This window comes from Theropithecus gelada, chromosome X (assembly GCF_003255815.1).
Source record: "Theropithecus gelada isolate Dixy chromosome X, Tgel_1.0, whole genome shotgun sequence".
NCBI lineage: Eukaryota > Metazoa > Chordata > Mammalia > Primates > Cercopithecidae > Theropithecus > Theropithecus gelada.
This window is the reverse complement of record NC_037689.1, coordinates 117,309,830-117,330,361: the sequence shown is the minus strand read 5'-3', so window position 1 is coordinate 117,330,361 and position 20,532 is coordinate 117,309,830. Positions and strand designations below refer to the sequence as shown.

Sequence of the window (20,532 nt, the reverse complement as noted above, 5' to 3'; positions counted from 1 at the left end):
GAGTTGTAGGAAAATAAATTCTAAAGCCTCTGAATTCAAAGACAAAATATACAAGTCGCTCCCCTAGTGAGGCAAAATTTGGACGGCATTGAGTTTATCCGATGGAAACTAAGCGTGCAGAACGTATCTTTCGACCTGAAAAACTCTGAAGATGAAAGGATTCGATTTACTTACAAACAGGGACCCTGAGATACCTCTGGCTCCTGAACGCCCAACAAAAGCGGGCAGCTGCTTTGCATGCCGGGACTTGTAGTCCCCGACAGAGTCACTTCAAGATGGCGGAGTTGCTAATGACGCGCGAAGGGGCGGGCCCAGAGGGAGTCTGCGCCGCGAGGGGATTGGGTGGCACAGGAACTTGGCGGGCGGGAAGTAAAAACCAGGTGTTAAAACCTTTGCACTGGGAAAGGCCCAAGTCTCGCGAGAGCTTGGCAGGCCCCAGTGGAACGTGGGGCCTGACTTATCATAAGGGGCATTTGTTGGGGGCGGAGCTTTGACGGGAGGTTCCCTGGAGCCGTTGGTGCCCGGGGTAGCCCCGTTCCGGCCGAGCCGCTTCAGCGGGGGACGTAGCCATGAAGGAAGAGAAGGAGCATAGGCCTAAGGAGAAGCGAGTAACCTTGTTAACCCCCGCCGGGGCCACAGGCAGCGGTGGTGGGACCTCGGGGGACAGCTCCAAGGGGGAAGATAAGCAGGATCGCAACAAGGAGAAGAAAGAAGCGCTGAGCAAGGTGCCCGGTCGGCCGCTGGCCCGGGAGAGGGCGGGACGGGTCCGCAGCGCGGGGAGGATGGCTGGGAATGGGGCCGGCCCCTTTCTCTCTCACGTTCCCGTTCTTCTCTTCGCCTGAATGGAAGTCGCACCATCCTGGTTTATCCTTTCTCCCGAAATGGGGAGAGCCCCTCCCGGCCAAATCCTGGGTAGGGGTGAGGAAAAGGGGGGACTCCCCAAACGGGAAGGGTTTAGGTCAGAGCTGTGAGGTGATAATGGGAGGAGAGAGCGACGGTATAAAGAATGAGGAACTAAAGGTGTAATTGGGGAGAAATATTAAATACTGAAGGAGACATGAGGGATGGGAATATTATTCATGGAGGCGAGTTGGGGGAGAGTTCAGGGTGATTAATGGTACGGGAGGGTAGATCGAGAGCATCCTATTTTGAGAGCAATGGGTGGATTTTTTGTATTCGTTAGAGTTTTGAATTCTTAAGTTCAATGGGCAAGGATTTTGTTTTAAGATGTGTTGGACGTGGGAGAAACTTGTTACTAAATCAAGATTTCGTGGCACCCACAAAGACCGGGGTTGGCTTACTAATTTTTTGCCACTAGATCTGTTAAAAAATGGGTGATCGAAAATGATGCACAAACCTGGTAAACTGCAGGGCTGTAAAGAGCAAAACCTGAGATTTTCCCTGCTCCAGGTGGTTCTCATTTCCAAGCGCTTTTTTTAAAACCGCGTTACTATTATCTTTGACTAATTCTGAGCATTGGGCTGCAGAATATTTTCTCCTGGGTTTTTACAAGTGATCTCATATTTTAAAAAGCCCAGTCTTCTTCAGGAACTGTGATTCTTTCAGGTATGAGAGAAAATTGATTTTTACTAATTTTATTTTCCTTATGCATTTCTTAAGGTGGTAATTCGAAGATTACCTCCCACTTTGACCAAGGAGCAGCTTCAGGAACATCTTCAACCTATGCCTGAGCATGATTATTTTGAGTTTTTTTCTAATGATACGAGGTAAAAAAAAAAAAAAAAAAAAAGGAAAGGGGTAAATGAAAAAGGTTTCTTTCACTCTTTTTATCCTACTGTTTTCCATTTAATTTTTGAGCTTGTCTTTAATATATGCATACTTGTAATTGGGCCAGACACCTGCAAGTATATTTACATAATTGCTTTCCTCTCTGCAGTTTGTATCCTCATATGTATGCCAGAGCATACATCAACTTTAAAAACCAAGAGGACATTATTTTGTTCAGGGATCGCTTTGATGGTTATGTATTCCTTGACAATAAAGGTGAGTTCTGGTAACTGAAATAAAAAGGGAATTTCTTTGTCATTCTTTGTCATTTGTATGTTTAAGACAGTGTGCATTGCGTTGCTTCCTGGGTGATAAAATGTGCAACATTTAAGTAAAGAGTTTTACACATTTGATAAGCTTGTTGCAGTCTTATAAATAGACATGTGACTTTTCACAGTCCTTGGTTACTTTTATTAACTTACTATTTTTTTAATTTGATCAACTGAATGAAATTGCAACTGTTTTCCCCTCGTGTGACAAATTTTTTGCCCTGGCTTAAACCTGCTGTTTTGACTATAGAGTTTCAGCTGCAGTACTGATAAGTGACTCTTAAACTTGTTTGATAAGTTTTAAATATTTACTTCTTATTTTGCTTCAAAGACAAACATTTAATTCAAATCCATTAAGCCAACAGTTCCCAGTTGGGATACTGTTGAACATTCTCACAAAGTTGTATATAATTAAAACATGAAACTTGATACATTGGCCGGGCACGGTGGCTCACGCCTGTAATCCCAGCACTTTGGGAGGCCGAGGCAAGCGGATCACGAGGTCAGGAAATCGAGACCATCCTGGCTAACACAGTGAAACCCCGTCTCTACTAAAAATACAAGAAATTAGCCGGGCGTGGTGGCGGGTACCTGTAGTCCCAGCTACTCGGGAGGCTGAGGCAGGAGAATGGCGTGAACCCAGGAGGCGGAGCTTGCAGTGAGCCGAGATCGCGCCACTGCACTCCAGCCTGGGCGACAGAGCAAGACTCCGTTCCAAAAAAAAAAAAAGAAACTTGATACATCTCGGCCCGGTGCGTGGCTCTCGCCTGTAATCCTGTAATCCCAGCACTTTGGGATGCCGAGGCAAGTGGATCACGAGGTCAGGAGATCGAGATCAGCCTGGCCAACATGGTGAAACCCCGTCTCTACTAAAAATACTAAAAAAAATTAGCCGAACGCGGCGCCTGTAATCCCAGCTACTCAGGAGGCTGAGGCAGAAGAATCGCTTGAACCCGGGAGGCAGAGGTTGCAGTGAGCCGAGATCACACCACTGCACTCCAGCCTGGTGACAGAGCCAGACTCTGTCTCAAAAAAAAAAAAAAAAAAAAAACTTGATACTTCTCTTACTTTATATCTAGAAAGGTCCAGTCTATAGGCAAGACACATTTCTGCTTTAACACTCTATTATATGCTACCTACAACATTTAGCCAGAGAATGTCTAAGCTGCCATTTGCCACTTTTCTTTTTGGTTTGCAATTATAGGTAAATAGTGTGTCTTCTTGTTTAGTTTTGTTTTTTTCAATATTCCTTCAAAGTTGGTAAAAATTAAATTTTTGTCAGGGACTATGCCAGTAAAAATTGAAGGATTGCCAGTGTTTGTCCAACTTTTATTAATCTCCCCAAGCCAGCTATTTTTCCACTCCAACTATTTTATTCCAGTAGATATTTAACTAGATTCTAGTTACTTAGCCTGGAAATCTGAGTTGTGTTTAATTTTTTCCTTTTTTAAAATCTCTTACATGTAAGTTATGAATCTTGTCAATTTATTGTTTATCTTTTGAGACAGGGTCTCCACCCAGGTTGGAGTGCTGTGCCGCAATCATAGCCCACTGCAGCCTGGAATTCCTGGACTCAAGCAACCCTCCCACCTCAGCCTCCTGAGTAGCTGGGACTACAGACGCGTGTCACCATGCCTGGCTAATTTTCTTTAAATTTTTTTATAGAGCTGGGGTCTTGCTATGTTACCCAGGCTGGTCTTGAACTCCTGGGTTCAAGTGATCCCCCCACCTCAGCCTCCCAAAGTGCTGGGATTACAGGTGCAGGCCACCGTACCCAGCCCAACACCACTTATTAAAGAGACTATCCTTTCCCCATTGTGGTTTTTGTTTGTTCGTTTGTTTTGTTTTGTTTTTAAATCTTAAAGACAAGGTCTACTTATATTGCCCAGGCTGGATTTTATTGTTTTTTTAATATCTTGTTCACCTAGACTTTCAGTCACACTTTATGTTCTCATCACTTAATGTCTAGACAACCACTGTCTCTAAACTTACAGGATTTTCCATTTTTTCCATTCTTGTATAATTCAGTCTATTATATTGCCATGAAATTAATCTTTTTGAAAATAATGATTTAAATTAACTGTTGGGGGAAAGAAGTCCAAACTCCTTAGCCTGGTAGTCAGGGTTCTCCATATTCTGGCCTCACTTCTGTTTCTTCAGCCTGTCTTCCACAATTTCCCTCTGTTTCAGTCTGGTTTATTTATTCCTTCTCAAATATATTTTGGTTTTTGGTTTGTATTTTTGTTTTTTTCATTTTCTTTCCTTTTTTCTTTTCTTTTTTTCTCTTTTTTCTTTTTTTTTTTTTTTTTGAGACAGAGCCTTACTCTGTCACCCAGGCTAGAGTACAGTGGCACAGTCTTGGCTCATTACAACCTCCACCTCCTGGGTTCAAGCAATTCTCATTCCTCAACCTGTCGACTTAGCTGGGATTACAGGTACGTGCCACCACGCCCAGCTAATTTTTGTAATTTTAGTAGGGATGGGGTTTTACCATGTTGACCAGGCTGGTCTCGAACTCCTGGCCTCAAGCAATCCACTTGCCTCAGCCTCCCAAAGTGCTGGAATTACAGGCATGAACCACCATGCCTGGCCTAATATATCACAGTTTTGAAGCTAATCTGATTCTGTACTCACTGGGATTCCCAACATAATTTTTCCTCTATGACTGCTTTGCAGTGCCTTCTGGTCAATTCTATTTATTTTTATTTTTTTTCTTATGTCTATATGCCAGTGATTTAAGGATAGGATACCTTGTTTTTGACATTCTGTGACAGGGTGCTTGTGAATTTTTTTCCCATTAGTCACTTGAGGGTTTTGTATTGAAATATAACTCACCTATAGAAAATTTATCCTCTTAAAGCGTACAATTCAGTGGTTTCTGGTATATTCACAAAGTAGTACAACCATCAGTACTAATTCCAGAATGTTTTCATCCCTCCAAAAAGAAACCCATATCTATTAGTAGTTACCTCCCATTCTCTCCCTCCAGCCCCTGGCAACCACTAATCTACTTTATGTATCTATGATTTCCCTCCATTTCATATAAATGTAATCATACAATATGTGGTCTTTTCTGACTGGCTTTTTTTACCTAGCACGATGTTTTCAAGGTCCATCCATGTTGTAACATATAACATGTCATTACCTCATTCCTTCTGCTTTTTTTTTTTTTTTAACGGAGTCTCGCTCTGTAGCCCAGGCTGGAGTGCAGTGGCGCGATCTCGGCTCACTGCAAGCTCTGCCCCCCGGGTTCACGCCATTCTCCTGCCTCAGCCTCCCGAGTAGCTGGGACTACAGGCACTTGCCACCACGCCCGGCTAATTTTTTTTTTTTTTTTTTTTTGTATTTTTAGTAGAGAAGGGGTTTCACCGTGTTAGCCAGGATGGTCTCGATCTCCTGACCTTGTGATCCGCCCACCTCGGCCTCCCAAAGTGCTGGTATTACAGGCGTGAGCCACCGCGCCCAGCCTTCCTTCTGCATTTTTAAAAATTGTAAAATACACATAACATAAAATTTACCATCTTAACCATTTTAAGTGTACAGTTCAGTAGCATTAAGGTATATTCACACTGTTGTGCAACAATCTTGGGAACTTTTTCATCTTGCAAAACTGAAACTCTTTACCCATTAAACAACTTATTTCCTTTCCTGCAGCCCCTGGCAACCACCATTATACTTTGTGTCTCTATGAGTTTGACTACTCTAGGTACCACATATAGGTGGAAACATACAGTGTCTGCCTGGCTTATTTCATTTAGCATAATATTCTCAAGGTGTATCCATGTTGTAGCATGTGTCAGAATTTTCTTTCTTTTTTTTTTTTTTTTTTTGAAATGGAGTCTTGCTCTGTTGCCCAGGCTGGAGTGCAGTGGCGTGATCTCAGCTCACTGCAACCTCCGCCTCCTGGGTTCAAGCAATTCTCTAGCCTCAGCCTCCCAAGTAGCTGGAATTACTGGTGCCCACCACCATGCCTGGCTAATTTTTTTTGTATTTTTGGTAAAGACGGGGTTTCACTGTGTTGGGCAGGCTTGTTTCGAACTCCTGACCTCAAGTGATCTACCTGCCTCAGCCTCCCAAAATGCTAGGAATTACAGGCATGAGCCACTGCCCCCAGCCTCATTTTTAAGACTAATATTCCATTATATGTATATACCACATTTTGTGTATCCATTCGTCTGTCAAGGGGTATTCGAGTTGCTTCCACTCTTGGCTATTGTGAACAATATTGTTATGAACACAGATGTGCAAATATTCGAGTCCCTGCTCTCACTTCTTTTGGATATATACCAAGAAGTGGAATTTCTGGGGTCATTTGATAATTCTATTTTTATTTTATTATTTATTTACTTGTTTATTTTGAGACGGAGTCTATCTGTGTCACACAAGCTGGAATACAGTGGCACGATCTCGGCTCACTGCAACCTCCGCCTCCCAGGTTCAAGCAATTCTCCTGCCTCAGCCTTCTGAGTATCTGGGATTACAGGCACGGGCCACCACACCCTGCTAATTTTTTATATTTGTGGTAGAAATGGAGTTTCACCATGTTGGCCAGGCTGGTCTCAAACTCCTGACCTCAGGTGATCCGCCCACCTCGGCCTCCCAAAGTGCTGGGATTACAGGTGTGAGCCTCTGTGCCCCGCCGGTAATTCTTTTTTGTTTTTTGTTTTGTTTTTTGTTTTTTTGAGATGGAGTTTCACCCTTGTTGCCCAGGCTGGAGTAAGTACAATGGTGCGATCTTCCCTCATTGCAACCTCCACCTCCTGGGTTCAAGCGATTGTCCTGCCTCAGCCTCCTGAGTAGCTGGAATTACAGGTGCCCACCACCACACCCAAATCATTTTTGTACTTTTAGTAGAGATGGGGTTTTACCATGTTGGTCAGGCTGGCCCGGTAATTCTATTTTTAATGTTTTATGGAACTGCCATACTGTTTTCCGTGGCAGCTGCATCATTATACATTCCCACCAATACATGAGTGTTCCAGTTTCTGCACATCTTTGCCAACACTTGTTATTTCGTGCTTTTTTGATAGTAGTCATCCTAATAGGCGTGAGATGATACCTCATTGTGGTTTTGATTTGCATTTCCCTAATGACTAGTAATGTTGAACGTATTTCCATATGCTTGTTAGCCATCTCTATACTGTCTTTGAAGAAATGTCATTCAAGTGTCTTGACCATTTTTTAAATTGGGTTATTTGGTTTTTTGTTGTTGAGTTATAGGAGTTCTTTATATATTCTAGATATTACCCCTTATCAGATAATATGGTTTACAAATATTTCTCCCATTCCATGAGTAGTGAAAAGGCAACCCATGGAAGACGTGGAAACAATCTGTTGATTGTGTCTTTTGATGCACAGAAGTTTCTAATTTTGACATAGTCCAATTTATCTATTTTTTACTTTTTTTAAATAAGAGATATACTTTATCTTTTTGTTTTATTGTGGTAAGAACACTTAATATGAGATTTGCCCTCTGGATTTTTACTTTTGTTGCCTGTGCTTTTGGTGACCTGGTGTATTTTTTTTAAGTGTTAATAGATTTTTTTCCCCAGCTTTATTGAGCTATAATTGACAAATAATATATATTTAAATTTTACTGTGTGATAATTTTTTTTTGGGGGGTTTTTTTTTTGTTTTTTTTTCTACCAGACTGGAGTACAGTGGCACAATCTCAGCTTACTGCAACCTCCGCCTCCCAGGTTCAAACGATTCTCCTGCTTTGGCCTCCCAAGTAGCTGGGATTACAGGCATGCACTACCACGCCTGGCTAATTTTTGTATTTTTATTTACTTATTTTTTTGAGACGGAATCTCACTCTGTCGCCCAAGCTGGAGTGCAGTGGCGTGATCTTGGCTCACTGCAATCTTTGCGTCCCGAGTTCAAGCAGTTGTCATGCCTCAGCCTCCGGAGTAGCTGGGATTACAGATGCATGCCACCACGCCCAGCTAAATTTTGTGTTTTTAGTAGAGACAGTGTTTCACCATGTTGGCCAGGCTGGTCTCAAACTCCTGACCTCAAGTGATCATCCTGTCACCTCGGCCTCCCAAAATGCTGGGATTATAGGCATGAGCCACCGTGCCTGGCCCAACGTGATTATTTTATATATGTATACATTGTGAAATGATTACCACAATCAAGTTAACACATTCATCACCTCACATAACACATCACCTCACATAGTTACACTTTTTTAAAATAACAGCTTTATTGAGATATAATTCACATGCCTAAAATATTCACCCTTTAAAGTATACAGTTCAGTGAATTTTAATATATCCATAGACTTGTGAGCCTATTACCACAATCTAAATTTAGAACATGTTCATCACCCCTCAGAGAAACCGTACCCATTAGTTGTCACTCCTCATTCTTCTCACCACTTCTTTTTTTTTTTTTTTTTTTTTTTTTTTGAGACGGAGTCTCGCTCTGTCACCCAGGCTGGAGTGCAGTGGCCGGATCTCAGCTCACTGCAAGCTCCGCCTCCCGGGTTCACGCCATTCTCCTGCCTCAGCCTCCCGAGTAGCTGGGACTACAGGCGCCTGCCACCTCGCCCGGCTAAGTTTTTTTTGTATTTTTTAGTAGAGACGGGGTTTCACTGTGTTAGCCAGGATAGTCTCGATCTCCTGACCTCGTGATCCGCCCGTCTCGGCCTCCCAAAGTGCTGGGATTACAGGCTTGAGCCACCGCGCCCGGCCTCTTCTCACCACTTCTACCCCAAACTCCAGGCAGCTACTAATCTACGTTCCATCTCTATAGATTTGCCTATTTTGGAGATTTCTAACATTTTTAAATGAAAATTAGTTTGTAGGGTCTTTTTCACATTAAAATATCACATTTTATAAGTTGAATTTAAATGAATATTTTACTTCCATGCCGTATTGTTTCATTATGTTATCAGTGTGAATTTGTGGCTCCTTTTTTACTGTGTTGATTATGGTTGTGCCAGTGTGCTTTATGCCTTTGGGAGACCCTCTTCAGAAGACTGCCATCAAAAAAGTCCTAGAAAGCAATGGATTGATTCCATTATATCCACTTTTGACATTTTCTTTGTTATAGCAAGTGTGGTATTTTTTTCCTAAACAGGTCAGGAATATCCCGCTATAGTAGAATTTGCACCTTTTCAAAAAGCTGCAAAAAAGAAGACTAAGAAAAGAGATACCAAAGTCGGGACTATCGATGATGGTATAGTATAGCTCTAATTATATAATGCTATTGCTGTGGGGTTTTTAAAAATAATATCTTTGCAAGAGTTAATTCGACCCCAAAATTTTAAATTAGAAAATATACAAAATAAAGTAAGTGAGAAATGTTATTTGCCAATGGAAGCTTTGCTTAATTGTTAGAATAGAGAGGGTTTCTTGCACAGAATTTCTGCTCTCTTTGGCTAGGGCATTTCATTCTTCAACCATTGAACAATATAATGTTGACTATTGAGTAACAAATCACCATAGGTTTATTGATTAGAAAATAGTGGAAAGGCCGGACGTGGTGGCTCACGCCTGTAATCCCAGTACTTTGGGAGGCCAAGGCAGACGGATCACCTGAGGTCAGGAGTTCAAGATCAGCCTGACCAACATGGAGAAACCCTGTCTCTACTAAAAATATAAAATTAGCCGGGTATGGTGGCACATGCCTGTAATCCCAGCTATTCAGGAGGCTGAGGCAGGAAAATTGCTTGAACCCGGGAGGCAGAGGTTGCAGTGAGCCGAGATCGTGCCCTTGCACTCCAGCCCGGGCAACAAGAGTGAAACTCCATCTCAAAAAAAAAAAAAAAAGAAAAAGAATATAGTGGACAAAAAATCAGGTTTCAAAGTTTAACAGGTGCTTCTTGAGGCCTCACCATTTTTATGATTATTTATTTGACTTTTGGTTTCCATTTATAAAGAAGAAGGTTTGAAGTGTCGTAGGAAAATTTCCATACCCAGGTAACTTTATATAAAGTAGCTGAAGTTGTCCCTCCTATTTTCTGGTCTTTGAATATACAGTTAGCTACATACATAGGTTGAACAGGAATAGAAGAACTGAGACCAGGTGCGGTTGCTCACACCTGTAATCCCAGCACTTTGGGAGGCCAAAGCGGGCAGATTAGCTGAGGTCAGGAGTTTGAGACCAGCCTGGCCAACATGGTGACACACCCCATCTCTACTAAAAACACAAAAAATATCTAGGCATGGTGGCAGGCACCTGTAATCCCAGCAACTTGGGAGGCTGCTGAGGAAGAAGAATTGCTTGAACCCAGGAGGCGGAGGTTGCAGTGAGCTGAGACCACGCCATTGCACTCCAGTCTGGGCAACAAGAGCAAAACTCCGTCTCAAAAAAAAAAAAAAAAAAAGAAATACAATAACTGAAAAACCAAAATAATTGCCATTTAAGGTATACTGGCTCCAGGTTTTGAGACCTTTGTAATGTTATGTTAGATAGCTGTTACACAACTCTTTATGTTGGATAAGGACTTAGGCCCATATTTTATATCAGATTGATGTTTTAGAATCATCTAGTTTAATTTCCATCATTTGTTACTATTACAGGTATTTTATAAAAAAAAAAAAACACAGTAAAGACTCAATAACACATAGCTGTGATATTGGTTTTATTACAGATTTAGATCTGGAAGACTTGATCAAGTGACATATAGAAACAAGCAATATAGTGCCTTAGATGTGTCACCCTTTCTGATGTCAGAGGTCAGAGGTCTAGGAGAGAACTCCAGGAATTACAGTCACCTCAAGTGCCACACCTAGGACTTCTCTCTAATTTATCTTTTTGGAACACCTAACTTAGTTTAGTAGGACAGTGACTTTTATTTATTTATTTATTTATTTTTTTTTGAGACGGAGTCTCGCTCTGTCGCCCAGGCTGGAGTGCAGTGGCCGGATCTCAGCTCACTGCAAGCTCCGCCTCCCGGGTTCACGCCATTCTCCGGCCTCAGCCTCCCGAGTAGCTGGGACTACAGGCGCCCGCCACCTCGCCCGGCTAGTTTTTTGTATTTCTTAATAGAGACGGGGTTTCACCGTGTTAGCCAGGATGGTCTCGATCTCCTGACCTCGTGATCCGCCCGTCTCGGCCTCCCAAAGTGCTGGGATTACAGGCTTGAGCCACCGCGCCCGGCCGACAGTGACTTTTAAAAGCAAACTATGTAATACCCCTAGTGGTTCTGTTATAATGCATGGTGTCTCATTTTTCCTGACCTCCGTGTTATACCAGATTCCTATAGTGAGTATCAGTTATAGGAGTTCTGAGAGCAAATGACCAATTAAGCTCTAAATAGTCTACCTTGTGGGTATGGTTTGGTTTTTTTTTAATCTTCCATGAAGTAAAAAATTATTTGATAAATCAGTATCCTAGATAATGTCTTCTTTTTTGCTTAAAGTCTATTATGTTTTCTGTTTCCTTAAATGATTATTTAGATCCAGAATATAGAAAGTTTTTGGAAAGTTATGCCACAGATAATGAGAAAATGACATCTACTCCGGAGACACTGCTAGAGGAAATAGAAGCAAAAAATAGAGAATTAATAGGTAAGTGGGCAAAAGGAATTAGGGCAACAGCCTTTTCATCACAGTACCTAAGTCTGTCTCCTACCTCCCTCAGTTGCTAGCTGTGTGACTTCGGGGAAGTTACTAGCTTCTCTGAGACTGCTACTGTAAAATGCAGATGGTAATACCTGCCTCACAGCATTATGAGAATCCATTAATAAGGTGGGAAAAATTCTTCGACCTATTTAGTGTCACACAAATGTAATATCAATACAAAAAGTTTGATGGCTGATAAGGAACGTTTAGACAGTGGTAAGCCTTTGAAGGTCAATTGGTATTTTCTAGGAATAAGTTCATATTCCTGAAAAAATTTTGACTTGAAAATACCAAAAAATGAAATTAGTTACTGCAAAATTGAAAACTACTTGAGGAATTCTAGCTTGGATGTTGGTTCTCAGTAATAGGCTGTCACTACTGTATCAGTAGCTGTAAACATGAGCATAATCTTTGACCCAGGATTTCCACTCAGGAATTTATCCTAAGGAATATGTGGGGTTTTTTTGTGTTTTTTTTTTGTTGTTGTTGTTGTTTGCTTTCTCTCTCTTTTTCTCTTTCCCTCTCTCTCTCTGTCTCTCTCTCTCTCTCTGTGTGTGTGTGTGTGTGTGTGTGTGTGATGAGTCTTGCTCTGTCGCCCAGGCTGGAGTGCAGTGGCGCAATCTCGGCTCACTGCAACTTCCGCCTCCCGGGTTCAGGCGATTCTGCTGCAGTATCTGGATTCTCCCAAGTAGCTGGAAGTACAGGCACCCGCCACTACGCCCGGCCAATTTTGTGTTTTTAGTGGAGCCGGGGTTTTCACCATGTTGGCCAGGCTGATCTCGAACTCCTGACCTCAAGTGATCTGCCTACCTTGGCCTCCAAAAGTGCTGGGATTACAGGCATGAGCCACTGTGCCCGGCCAGGAATACGTGTTTTAAAAAATGGCTGTAAGGCTAATAGCTTATTCAGAATGTTGAAAATGAAAAATATTCTTCCAAAACTTGACTTTTATTAATAGGTGCATAGTATAAGCCCATTTCCGGTAACTTTCTTAGAATAAATTCCCAGAAGTGAAATTATGGGGTCAAAAGGATTAGATATTTTTAGCCCCTTCCCCCCAACTTCTTCCAGTTGAACAAGTTTACACTCAGTAAAACAAGAGAATGTCCTAAGTACTTAATTCTCATCAATTGGGAATAACTCTTTTAAGAAATTATTTTGTTGTTTTAATTTGAATTTCTTCACTTTTTAAAAGGTATTTTAATCCCATATTGTTGAAATCGAATGCTGTAAAACTTCTTTCTGATATTACAATTGTGATCTTTCCACATAAGGGGTGTACACATTTTCCCACCTTGGGTGGTTGGCAGGGAATGTCAGAAATGGAATCCTTTCTAGGGATTGATAAGTATTATTAATAATCTGTTTACATTTATGTAGCTAAAAAGACAACCCCACTTTTGAGCTTCCTGAAAAACAAGCAGGTAAATCTTTTGTCTTTATAGTTCTCTCAATACTTTAATTTCATTGCTTTGCATTCTATAGACATTTTAAGAGCATTGGGTTTCTAGAGGATAAATAGATTCTTTTTCCACCGTTACTCTTTAAGGATTTGTCTTGTTGGTCTCACTTTCTGGCCCTCTCTCTCACTCTGGTTGTTGGACCAGGAGTTCACTCTACAAACCTGGAATGTTCTTAGGTTGTCCCAGAGACAGTCTTTTGATACTCTGAAAGCCTCTGGAGAGATAGTAAGGCAGCAGTGGAAGACTAATATTAGCAGGTCCTGGTCTTCATTGCCTTTCGTTTTCTGGGTGGAGTGGGGGTAACGGTGGTAGAATGCCACTTTGTAGAAAGTAGGAAGGAAAGATTATTTAGTCGGGGTCTACCATGCCTTCGGGATTGATTAGGGTTTTGGTGATGATTATTTTATTTGAAGACTTGTGTTGATGTTTCTTTCTAGAGAATGAGAGAAGAAAAGAGAGAAGAAAGAAGGAGGAGAGAAATAGAAAGAAAAAGACAAAGAGAAGAAGAGAGGAGGAAATGGAAAGAAGAAGAGAAACGAAAAAGGAAAGATATAGAAAAGTTAAAGAAGATAGACAGAATTCCAGAAAGGGACAAATTAAAGGATGAACCAAAGATTAAGGTATGAGAGTACTGAAGCTGACTGCATGTTGCTAAAAATTGCATGTATCTACTTCTTTAAATATGCATGTGTCTTGTGTTGGTGTAAATGAATTTTTTGTTTTGTTTTTGCTCTTTTGGGGGGAAGTGATCCAATAAAAATCTTTCCTGTAATGCTAATAGTATTAGTTTTTAAATTTAAGATCATTTAAAAGGATTTAGTAGTATGTTATTTCTTTGGTGCAGATCTGTGCCATTTTTGTCATTGAAAATGTTTGATTTGTAGACTACTGTCCTCTAAATTCATAGTAAATGAGGGCTTAGGGCTGGCTGGCATGATTTATGGGTTTTATTCAGCTTTTCCTTCATAATTGATACATGAAGTTACCTCATTTGTTTGTTTTCCACTGTCTTCAGGTACACAGGTTTCTGTTACAAGCTGTGAATCAGAAAAATGTAAGGACCAAGTACATGATACAGAGCATCTAGTATCATGTCACACACACAGGTCTTAGCTAATAAGTCCTTTTGGTGGTGGTGGTGGTAGTGTTACTTGTTGAAAACCCCTTCAGATTGAATTGAGTCTTCTTAAAAGCTGAACTATTTTATTATAAATTTCTACTTTAAAAGGAAGCCCAGGTGACTTCCTGATGCTCTGCTGTGTTCCCAGAAGCTTCATTGACATACAGCCGGAGGACAACCATGCCTCATCTTCTTATACGCTTCTCATAACTGGCTGCCTTGTGGGAGGACTAGGGATAAATACCCTGCATTATGTGCCTTTCCCTCTCACATGACTCCCATAGTATCTTCCTGCATATAGCTGGGAATCTGTGAGCAGCAGATTCGGATTCATGCATTGCATTTGGGAAGAAGAAAATCTGCAGAAAGATCCCAATCTTGCCACTTCCCTTCTGAGGGCGTGGCTTGGGTAGCCCTTGTTTCAACATATTTCCTGGGGAAGTACTAGTACCTAGTACTTCAGATAAAGTCAAAGAAAATCTCACAGAGAGGGTGACAGGGTCTCCTTATTTTACTTCCTGAAAACTCAGCAGTTTATGTAGTAAGGGTTCCCTAAGTCTCTACGGGGCTCATTACTGTTGATGAGGGGCTTGGGGGAGGATGGAGTTTCTCATCTTAATTCTTTCCAGCAATCTCTCTGTCTGCTATGCCACAAGTGACTTGACTTGCTATTCCTAACAATCAGCAAGGCAGAAGGTAGAGCCAGCCATGCTAGAGACATTCATTAATGTTCTTATTAGAGTAATGAACACCTTGGTTTCTAATAAGGATGTTCATTGGAGAAATAAGAGCACTTCCAATGAAACCTGTACATGGTATCCTCACTTCACACTGGTGCTTCTCAGTGTGCATTTTGGACTCACCATTTGCAGTGGCTGTCTGCGTGCCAAAGTGCTTCGTGCTTATGTCTTGTGGTGCTTTGCCTTTTGCTTAGTAATTTACATGATGCCTTCACCCTGAGATGAACCTTGTATGATGCCTTTACTCTGAGACTTGAAATTATTCTATTTTGCCTAAGAATCTCTCTGATTATCCAACACTTGGAGGTATTCTCGAGAGATTTATAGCAGGGATGTGAGAAACAATGGCATTTTTGAACATGTGTCAGTATCTATGGCATTGAATACAGAGTTCCTACTCAGTAGAGATGGAACTTCACTATTTGGTTGTATAAGGCATTTAGATTTTTAAATCAAATGCAAAATAATTATTTTATTCATCTCTAATGGCAAGATAATTGTACCATCATAAGTATGTTATTCTCAGGCTCAAGGCAAAATTATTCCTGCAATGGATCTCTCCTTTGGTGACCAAGATATTTGTCATTCCAAGCACTACATAAAAACAGTCCCAACAGAAATGATCTGCCTAGCACTTAAAATTTGTGGGCTGTTTCCCATCAAGTTATATCAAAATGCTGGTTTGCTACAGAAGCATACTTCAAAGTATGCATTGGTTCACTTAAAGGTTGACCCACTTAAAGCCAAAGGAGGCCGGGCACAGTGGCTCACACCTGTAATCCCAGCACTGTGGGAGGTGGAGACAGAAGGATGGTGTGAGCCCAGGAGTTTGAGACCAACCCGGGCAACATGGTGAGACCCTGTCTCTACAAAAAAATTTAAAAATTAGCCAGATGTAGTGGCGTGCACCTGTTGTCCCAGCTACTCAAGAGGCTGAGGCAGGAGGATCACTTGAGCCCAGGAGGTCAAGGTTGCGGTGAGCCATGTTCACGACACTGCACTCCAGCATGGGCAACAGAGCGAGACCCTGCCTCACAATAAAAGCCAAAGGAGTCTTGATCCTATTGCCACAAAGTGATTAAACCACTTCGTTCAAGTGGATAACACTTTAATAGCATCCTTTTAGTAAATTACTGCTCTCGTGCACTAGTTGTTCACCTGAAAGGTTAAGCGCACCTGCAGAGATAGGGGGCCTTGTCTAGTCTAAATTTTAAATATTTGGTATACTGGGTTTTTAATAGAATCAGAAGATAGTGTCCCAGCCTTCAAAATAAAAATAAACATTTTCTTTTTAAAGCTGCTCAAGAAGCCAGAAAAAGGAGATGAAAAAGAATTGGACAAAAGAGAAAAAGCCAAGAAATTGGACAAAGAGAATCTCAGTGATGAAAGAGCCAGTGGGCAAAGTTGTACATTGCCCAAGCGTTCTGATAGTGAACCTAAAGATGAAAAACCAAAGAGGTCAGTAGTCAAGGACTCTTTGTTATGTTTGATTTATACATGCTAGTTTTGCTGCTATGTCCTAGACATATACCTGAATTAAGAGAAGCTGTTTTATGCAGGGCAGGGGGATGAGGAGGAACGGTTTCAGATATATCCTTGTATCTTAATCTGGGTGAATGGTTTTGGGGTTTTGTTCCTTTTTAAAACGCTTGTATTTTTCACTCTGCTCTAAAAGTGCAACCTCATTGCAGGGGCCAAATCAGAATCACAGTGTTCTGCATTTGTGATTACAAGATCTTTCAGGGTTCTGTCTCAGAGTTGTTTTTCATGCAGACCTGAAGATGAGAGTGGCAGAGACTACAGGGAGAGAGAACGGGAATATGAACGAGATCAGGAGCGCATTCTTCGAGAAAGAGAGAGGCTGAAGCGGCAAGAAGAAGAGCGCCGTAGGCAGAAGGAGCGCTATGAGAAAGAGAAGACTTTTAAGAGAAAAGAAGAAGAAATGAAAAAAGAGAAAGACACACTTCGGGATAAAGGAAAGAAGGCTGAAAGTACAGAATCAATAGGCAGCTCAGAAAAAACTGAAAAGAAAGAAGAAGTGGTCAAGAGAGATCGAATAAGAAACAAGGTACTGATTGTCATTAAACTTGTTTATGAGGGTTTTTTTTTTTCCCCTTTCCTGCAAGTGTAAAGAAAGGGCTAGTTCACTGTTATTATAGAATTTTTTAAAGGGGAACTTTAATAATCTGCAAGTTTTTGTTTTTCTTTTTTTTTTTTTGAGACGGAGTCTTGCTGTGTCGCCCAAGGTGGACTGCAGTGGCGCAATCTCGCTCACTGCAAGCTCCGCCTCCTGGGTTCACACCATTCTCCTGCTTCAGCCTCCCGAGTAGCTGGGACTACAGGCACCTACCACCATGCCTGGCTAATTTTTTTGTGTTTGTAGTAGAGTCGGGGTTTCACCGTGTTAGCCAGGATGGTCTTGATCTCGACCTCGTGATCTGCCTGCCTCGGCCTCCCAAAGTGCTGGAATTACAGCATGAGCCACCATGCCCGGCCAACTTTTTTTCAGTCTTGGCTGGGCTTTTATTAACTTACTATAGAAATTGTAAACATACACAAAAGTAGAATAGAGAATAGTATGATGGGCCAGGCGCAGTGGCTTACACTTGTAATCCCAGCACTTTGGGAGGCTGAGGTGGGTGGATTGCTAGAGCCTAGGAGTTCTAGACCAGACTGGCCAACATGGTGAAACCCCGTCTCTACTAAAAATACAAACATCAGCTGGTTGTGGTGGTGCACACCTGTAATTTCAGCTCATCCAGGCTGGAGTACAGTGGCATGATCTTGGCTCACCACAACCTCCACCTCCCGGGTTCAGGTGATTCTCCTGCCTCAGCCTCCCGAATAGCTGGGACTACAGGTGCGAGCCACCATGCCTGGCTAATTTTTGTATTTTTAGTAGAGACCGGGTTTCACCATGTTGGCCAGGCTGGTCTCGAACTCCTGACCTCAGGTGATCCTCCTGTCTTAGCCTCCCAAAGTGCTGGGATTATAGGCGTGAGCCACCGTGCCCAGCCTAATGTCTTTTTTTAATAGGACCTAAACAAATTCCACAAATTATACTTGCTTGAAATGTCTCCTTCAGTTCTTTTTTGTTTTTAATGTATTTTTTGAGACAGTCTTGCTGTGTCACCCAGGCTGGAGTGCAGTGGCATAATCTCAGCTCGCTGTAGCCTCAACCTCCTGGGCTTAAGCGATCCCCCCGACCTCAGCTTCCAGAGTACCTGGGACTACAGGCATGCATCACCACGCCCAGCTAATTTTTAATTTTCTTTGTAGAGATGAAGTCTCCCTATGTTGCTCAGGCTGGTGTTAAACTTTTGAGCTCGACCGATCCTCCCAAAGTATTGGGAATACAGGTGTGAGCCCTGCACCCAGCCAAGTTTTCTTTTAATTTAAACAATTTCCCCTTCTCTTGTTTTCCTACCATTTGTTGCAGAAACCAATTTGTCTTGTAGGGCTTTTCCTGTTCTGAATTGGCAGATTACATCCCCGTGGTGTTAACATGTTCCTCTATCTTCTGTGCTTCCTTTAAAACTGGCACTTAGGGCCGGGCATGATGGCTTATGCCTATAATCCCAACAGTTTGGGAGGCCAAGTCAGGAGGATCACTTGAGCCCAAGAGTTGGAAACCAGCCAGGGCAACATAGGGAGAACCCGTTTGTACTAACAATGTAAGAACAGCCCAGCGTGGTAGCGCGTGCCTATAATCCCAACTACTAGGGACCTGAGGTGGGAGGATCATTTGAGTGTGGAATATCGAGGCTGCAATAAGCCATGATCGTCCCACTTGCTCTTCAGCCCGGGTGACAGGGTAAGGCCCTATTTCCAAAAAATAATTTATTTACCCAAGCATATAAAATAGTAGTTACAAAATGGTTGCTTTTCTTTGGAGATGGAGAGAGGAAGTAGGCAAGTTGTCATTTACCATGCCCTCACATTTTTGGTCTTAAATGACTTCACTTGAGTATTACATAACTATGACTCTTAAAAATCCCATATAAAAGCTTAATAGCATTGTTGTAACAGTAACATATTTTATTGTACTTCAGGATCGTCCAGCGATGCAGCTTTATCAACCAGGAGCTCGAAGCCGAAATCGACTCTGTCCCCCTGATGACAGCACCAAGTCTGGAGATTCAGCAGCAGAAAGGAAGCAGGAAAGTGGTATTAGCCATAGAAAAGAAGGAGGAGAGGAGTGATAAGTCCAGATGGCCTTAGGTGTCCTGACTGTCTAGGCAGCCAAAGAGCACACGTTAAGCAATCCAGAAGTGCCTTCAGGGCAAAGGAATAGAGAGAAAGGGAGTCGCTGTGCTGGTGGGGTACACTGCAGAGGAGTAAGTCTTGTGTCAAAGCAGGAATCTGATCTGAGGTTCAGAATTGGAAGTACAATTTCATTGCTTTTGCAATTTCTACAATTAATTTTAAAGTGTCAGAAAAAGGTGACGGCGAGGACATGCATTGCAATTTGCAGGGGGAATTGTCAAGGAAGACTTCATCACATATGACACAAGAGAAAAGTAAGAGCTGGTTCTAAAATCAAAAGCTGTTGTTCATCCTGAATTGAATTTTCTGAGTTTGGGTAGAGCAGAGTCGCTTTGAAGCCTTGTTCCGATCTAGTTCTATTGCATTGTTGATGATAAGTGTTGACTTTGGGTAGTGTAGAAGCAACAAGCATGTCCTTGTAGTACAAGTACAGTGAAGGATAGATCACACTTTCATTGATGCAAAAATTTAGATAGTTATGTTACTTCTGTATCCAGTGTCCTAAAGTTTTAGGATTAGTTTTAGTTTTTTGTTTGCTTATATGAGCTTAGCATAAAGAATATTTTTAAACATCATGTTTTGTCTTCAGCATTTTTTCTATTAAGAGGTGAAATGTAGTCCTTGTTTGATTCTTGACAATCCAGTGTGTGTTTGATCTTAGGTCTCATGATCTGAGTGCATACCCTCTCCAGGAAGGAAACTGCACCAATGTCTGTTCCTGTTAAATAGCAACTTTTAGTCTCAGCTTGTTTTGTTTTGATGTCAATAAATAGTAACAGCATTCAAGTGTGAAGCTAAGTGTGTTTATTAACTTTACTAAATAGCTATGAGTTTTGAGAAATTAAATTTTTGACATCTGACATCACTCACCTTCTGGCGAGGCCGAAGGGAGCTTTAACTCATGGCAGAAGGTGAAGCAGGAGCAGTCATCTCACCCAAAACTTCTCTACAAATAAAAGTCTATTAATTTAAACAAAATAGGCTGGACGCAGTGGCTCACGCCTATAATCACAGCATTTTGGGAGGCCTAGGTGGGCGGATCACTTGAGGTCAGGAGTTCGAGACTACCCTGGCCAACATGGTGAAACCCCATCTCTACTAAAAGTATAAAATTAGCTGGGCGTGGTGGCGGGCACCTGTAATCCCAGCTACTCGGGAGGCTGAGGCACGAGAATTGCTTGAGCCTGGGAGGTGGAGGTTGCAGTGAGTCAAGATCGTGCCTCTGCACTCCAGCCAGGGCAACAGAGCAAGACCCCATCTCTAAAATAATTTTTAAAAATTAACTGGGCATGGTGGTGTGCACCTGTAGCCCCA

At 41.9% G+C, this 20,532-nt stretch overlaps 1 protein-coding gene across 2 annotated transcripts; it reads left to right on the top strand.

Annotated features, from left to right (window-relative positions):
* Nucleotides 1–469: 469 nt before the first annotated feature.
* Nucleotides 470–20,011, top strand: UPF3B (UPF3B, regulator of nonsense mediated mRNA decay). Of its 2 annotated transcripts, XM_025373597.1 has the most exons (11): nt 470–725; nt 1,621–1,727; nt 1,898–2,004; nt 9,141–9,239; nt 11,465–11,575; nt 13,010–13,053; nt 13,530–13,712; nt 14,108–14,146; nt 16,250–16,410; nt 16,726–17,020; nt 19,005–20,011. In XM_025373597.1, the coding sequence occupies exons 1-11, from the start codon at nt 570–572 to the stop codon at nt 19,152–19,154; spliced, it is 1,452 nt and encodes a 483-aa protein (XP_025229382.1). In that variant the 5' UTR covers nt 470–569; the 3' UTR covers nt 19,155–20,011. The 2 variants fall into 2 exon arrangements, with proteins under 2 accessions (XP_025229382.1, XP_025229383.1); XM_025373598.1 differs by lacking the exon at nt 14,108–14,146.
* Nucleotides 20,012–20,532: the final 521 nt, after the last annotated feature.

Excerpts from the sequence above, each read along its gene's own strand:
- UPF3B (XM_025373597.1), top strand. The coding sequence starts at position 570 with ATGAAGGAAGAGAAGGAGCATAGGCCTAAGGAGAAGCGAGTAACCTTG. Across the intron at positions 14,147-16,249 it reads AAGCTGTGAATCAGAAAAAT|CTGCTCAAGAAGCCAGAAAA; the intron begins GTAAGGACCAAG and ends TTCTTTTTAAAG. Across the intron at positions 16,411-16,725 it reads AAAGATGAAAAACCAAAGAG|ACCTGAAGATGAGAGTGGCA; the intron begins GTCAGTAGTCAA and ends TTTTTCATGCAG.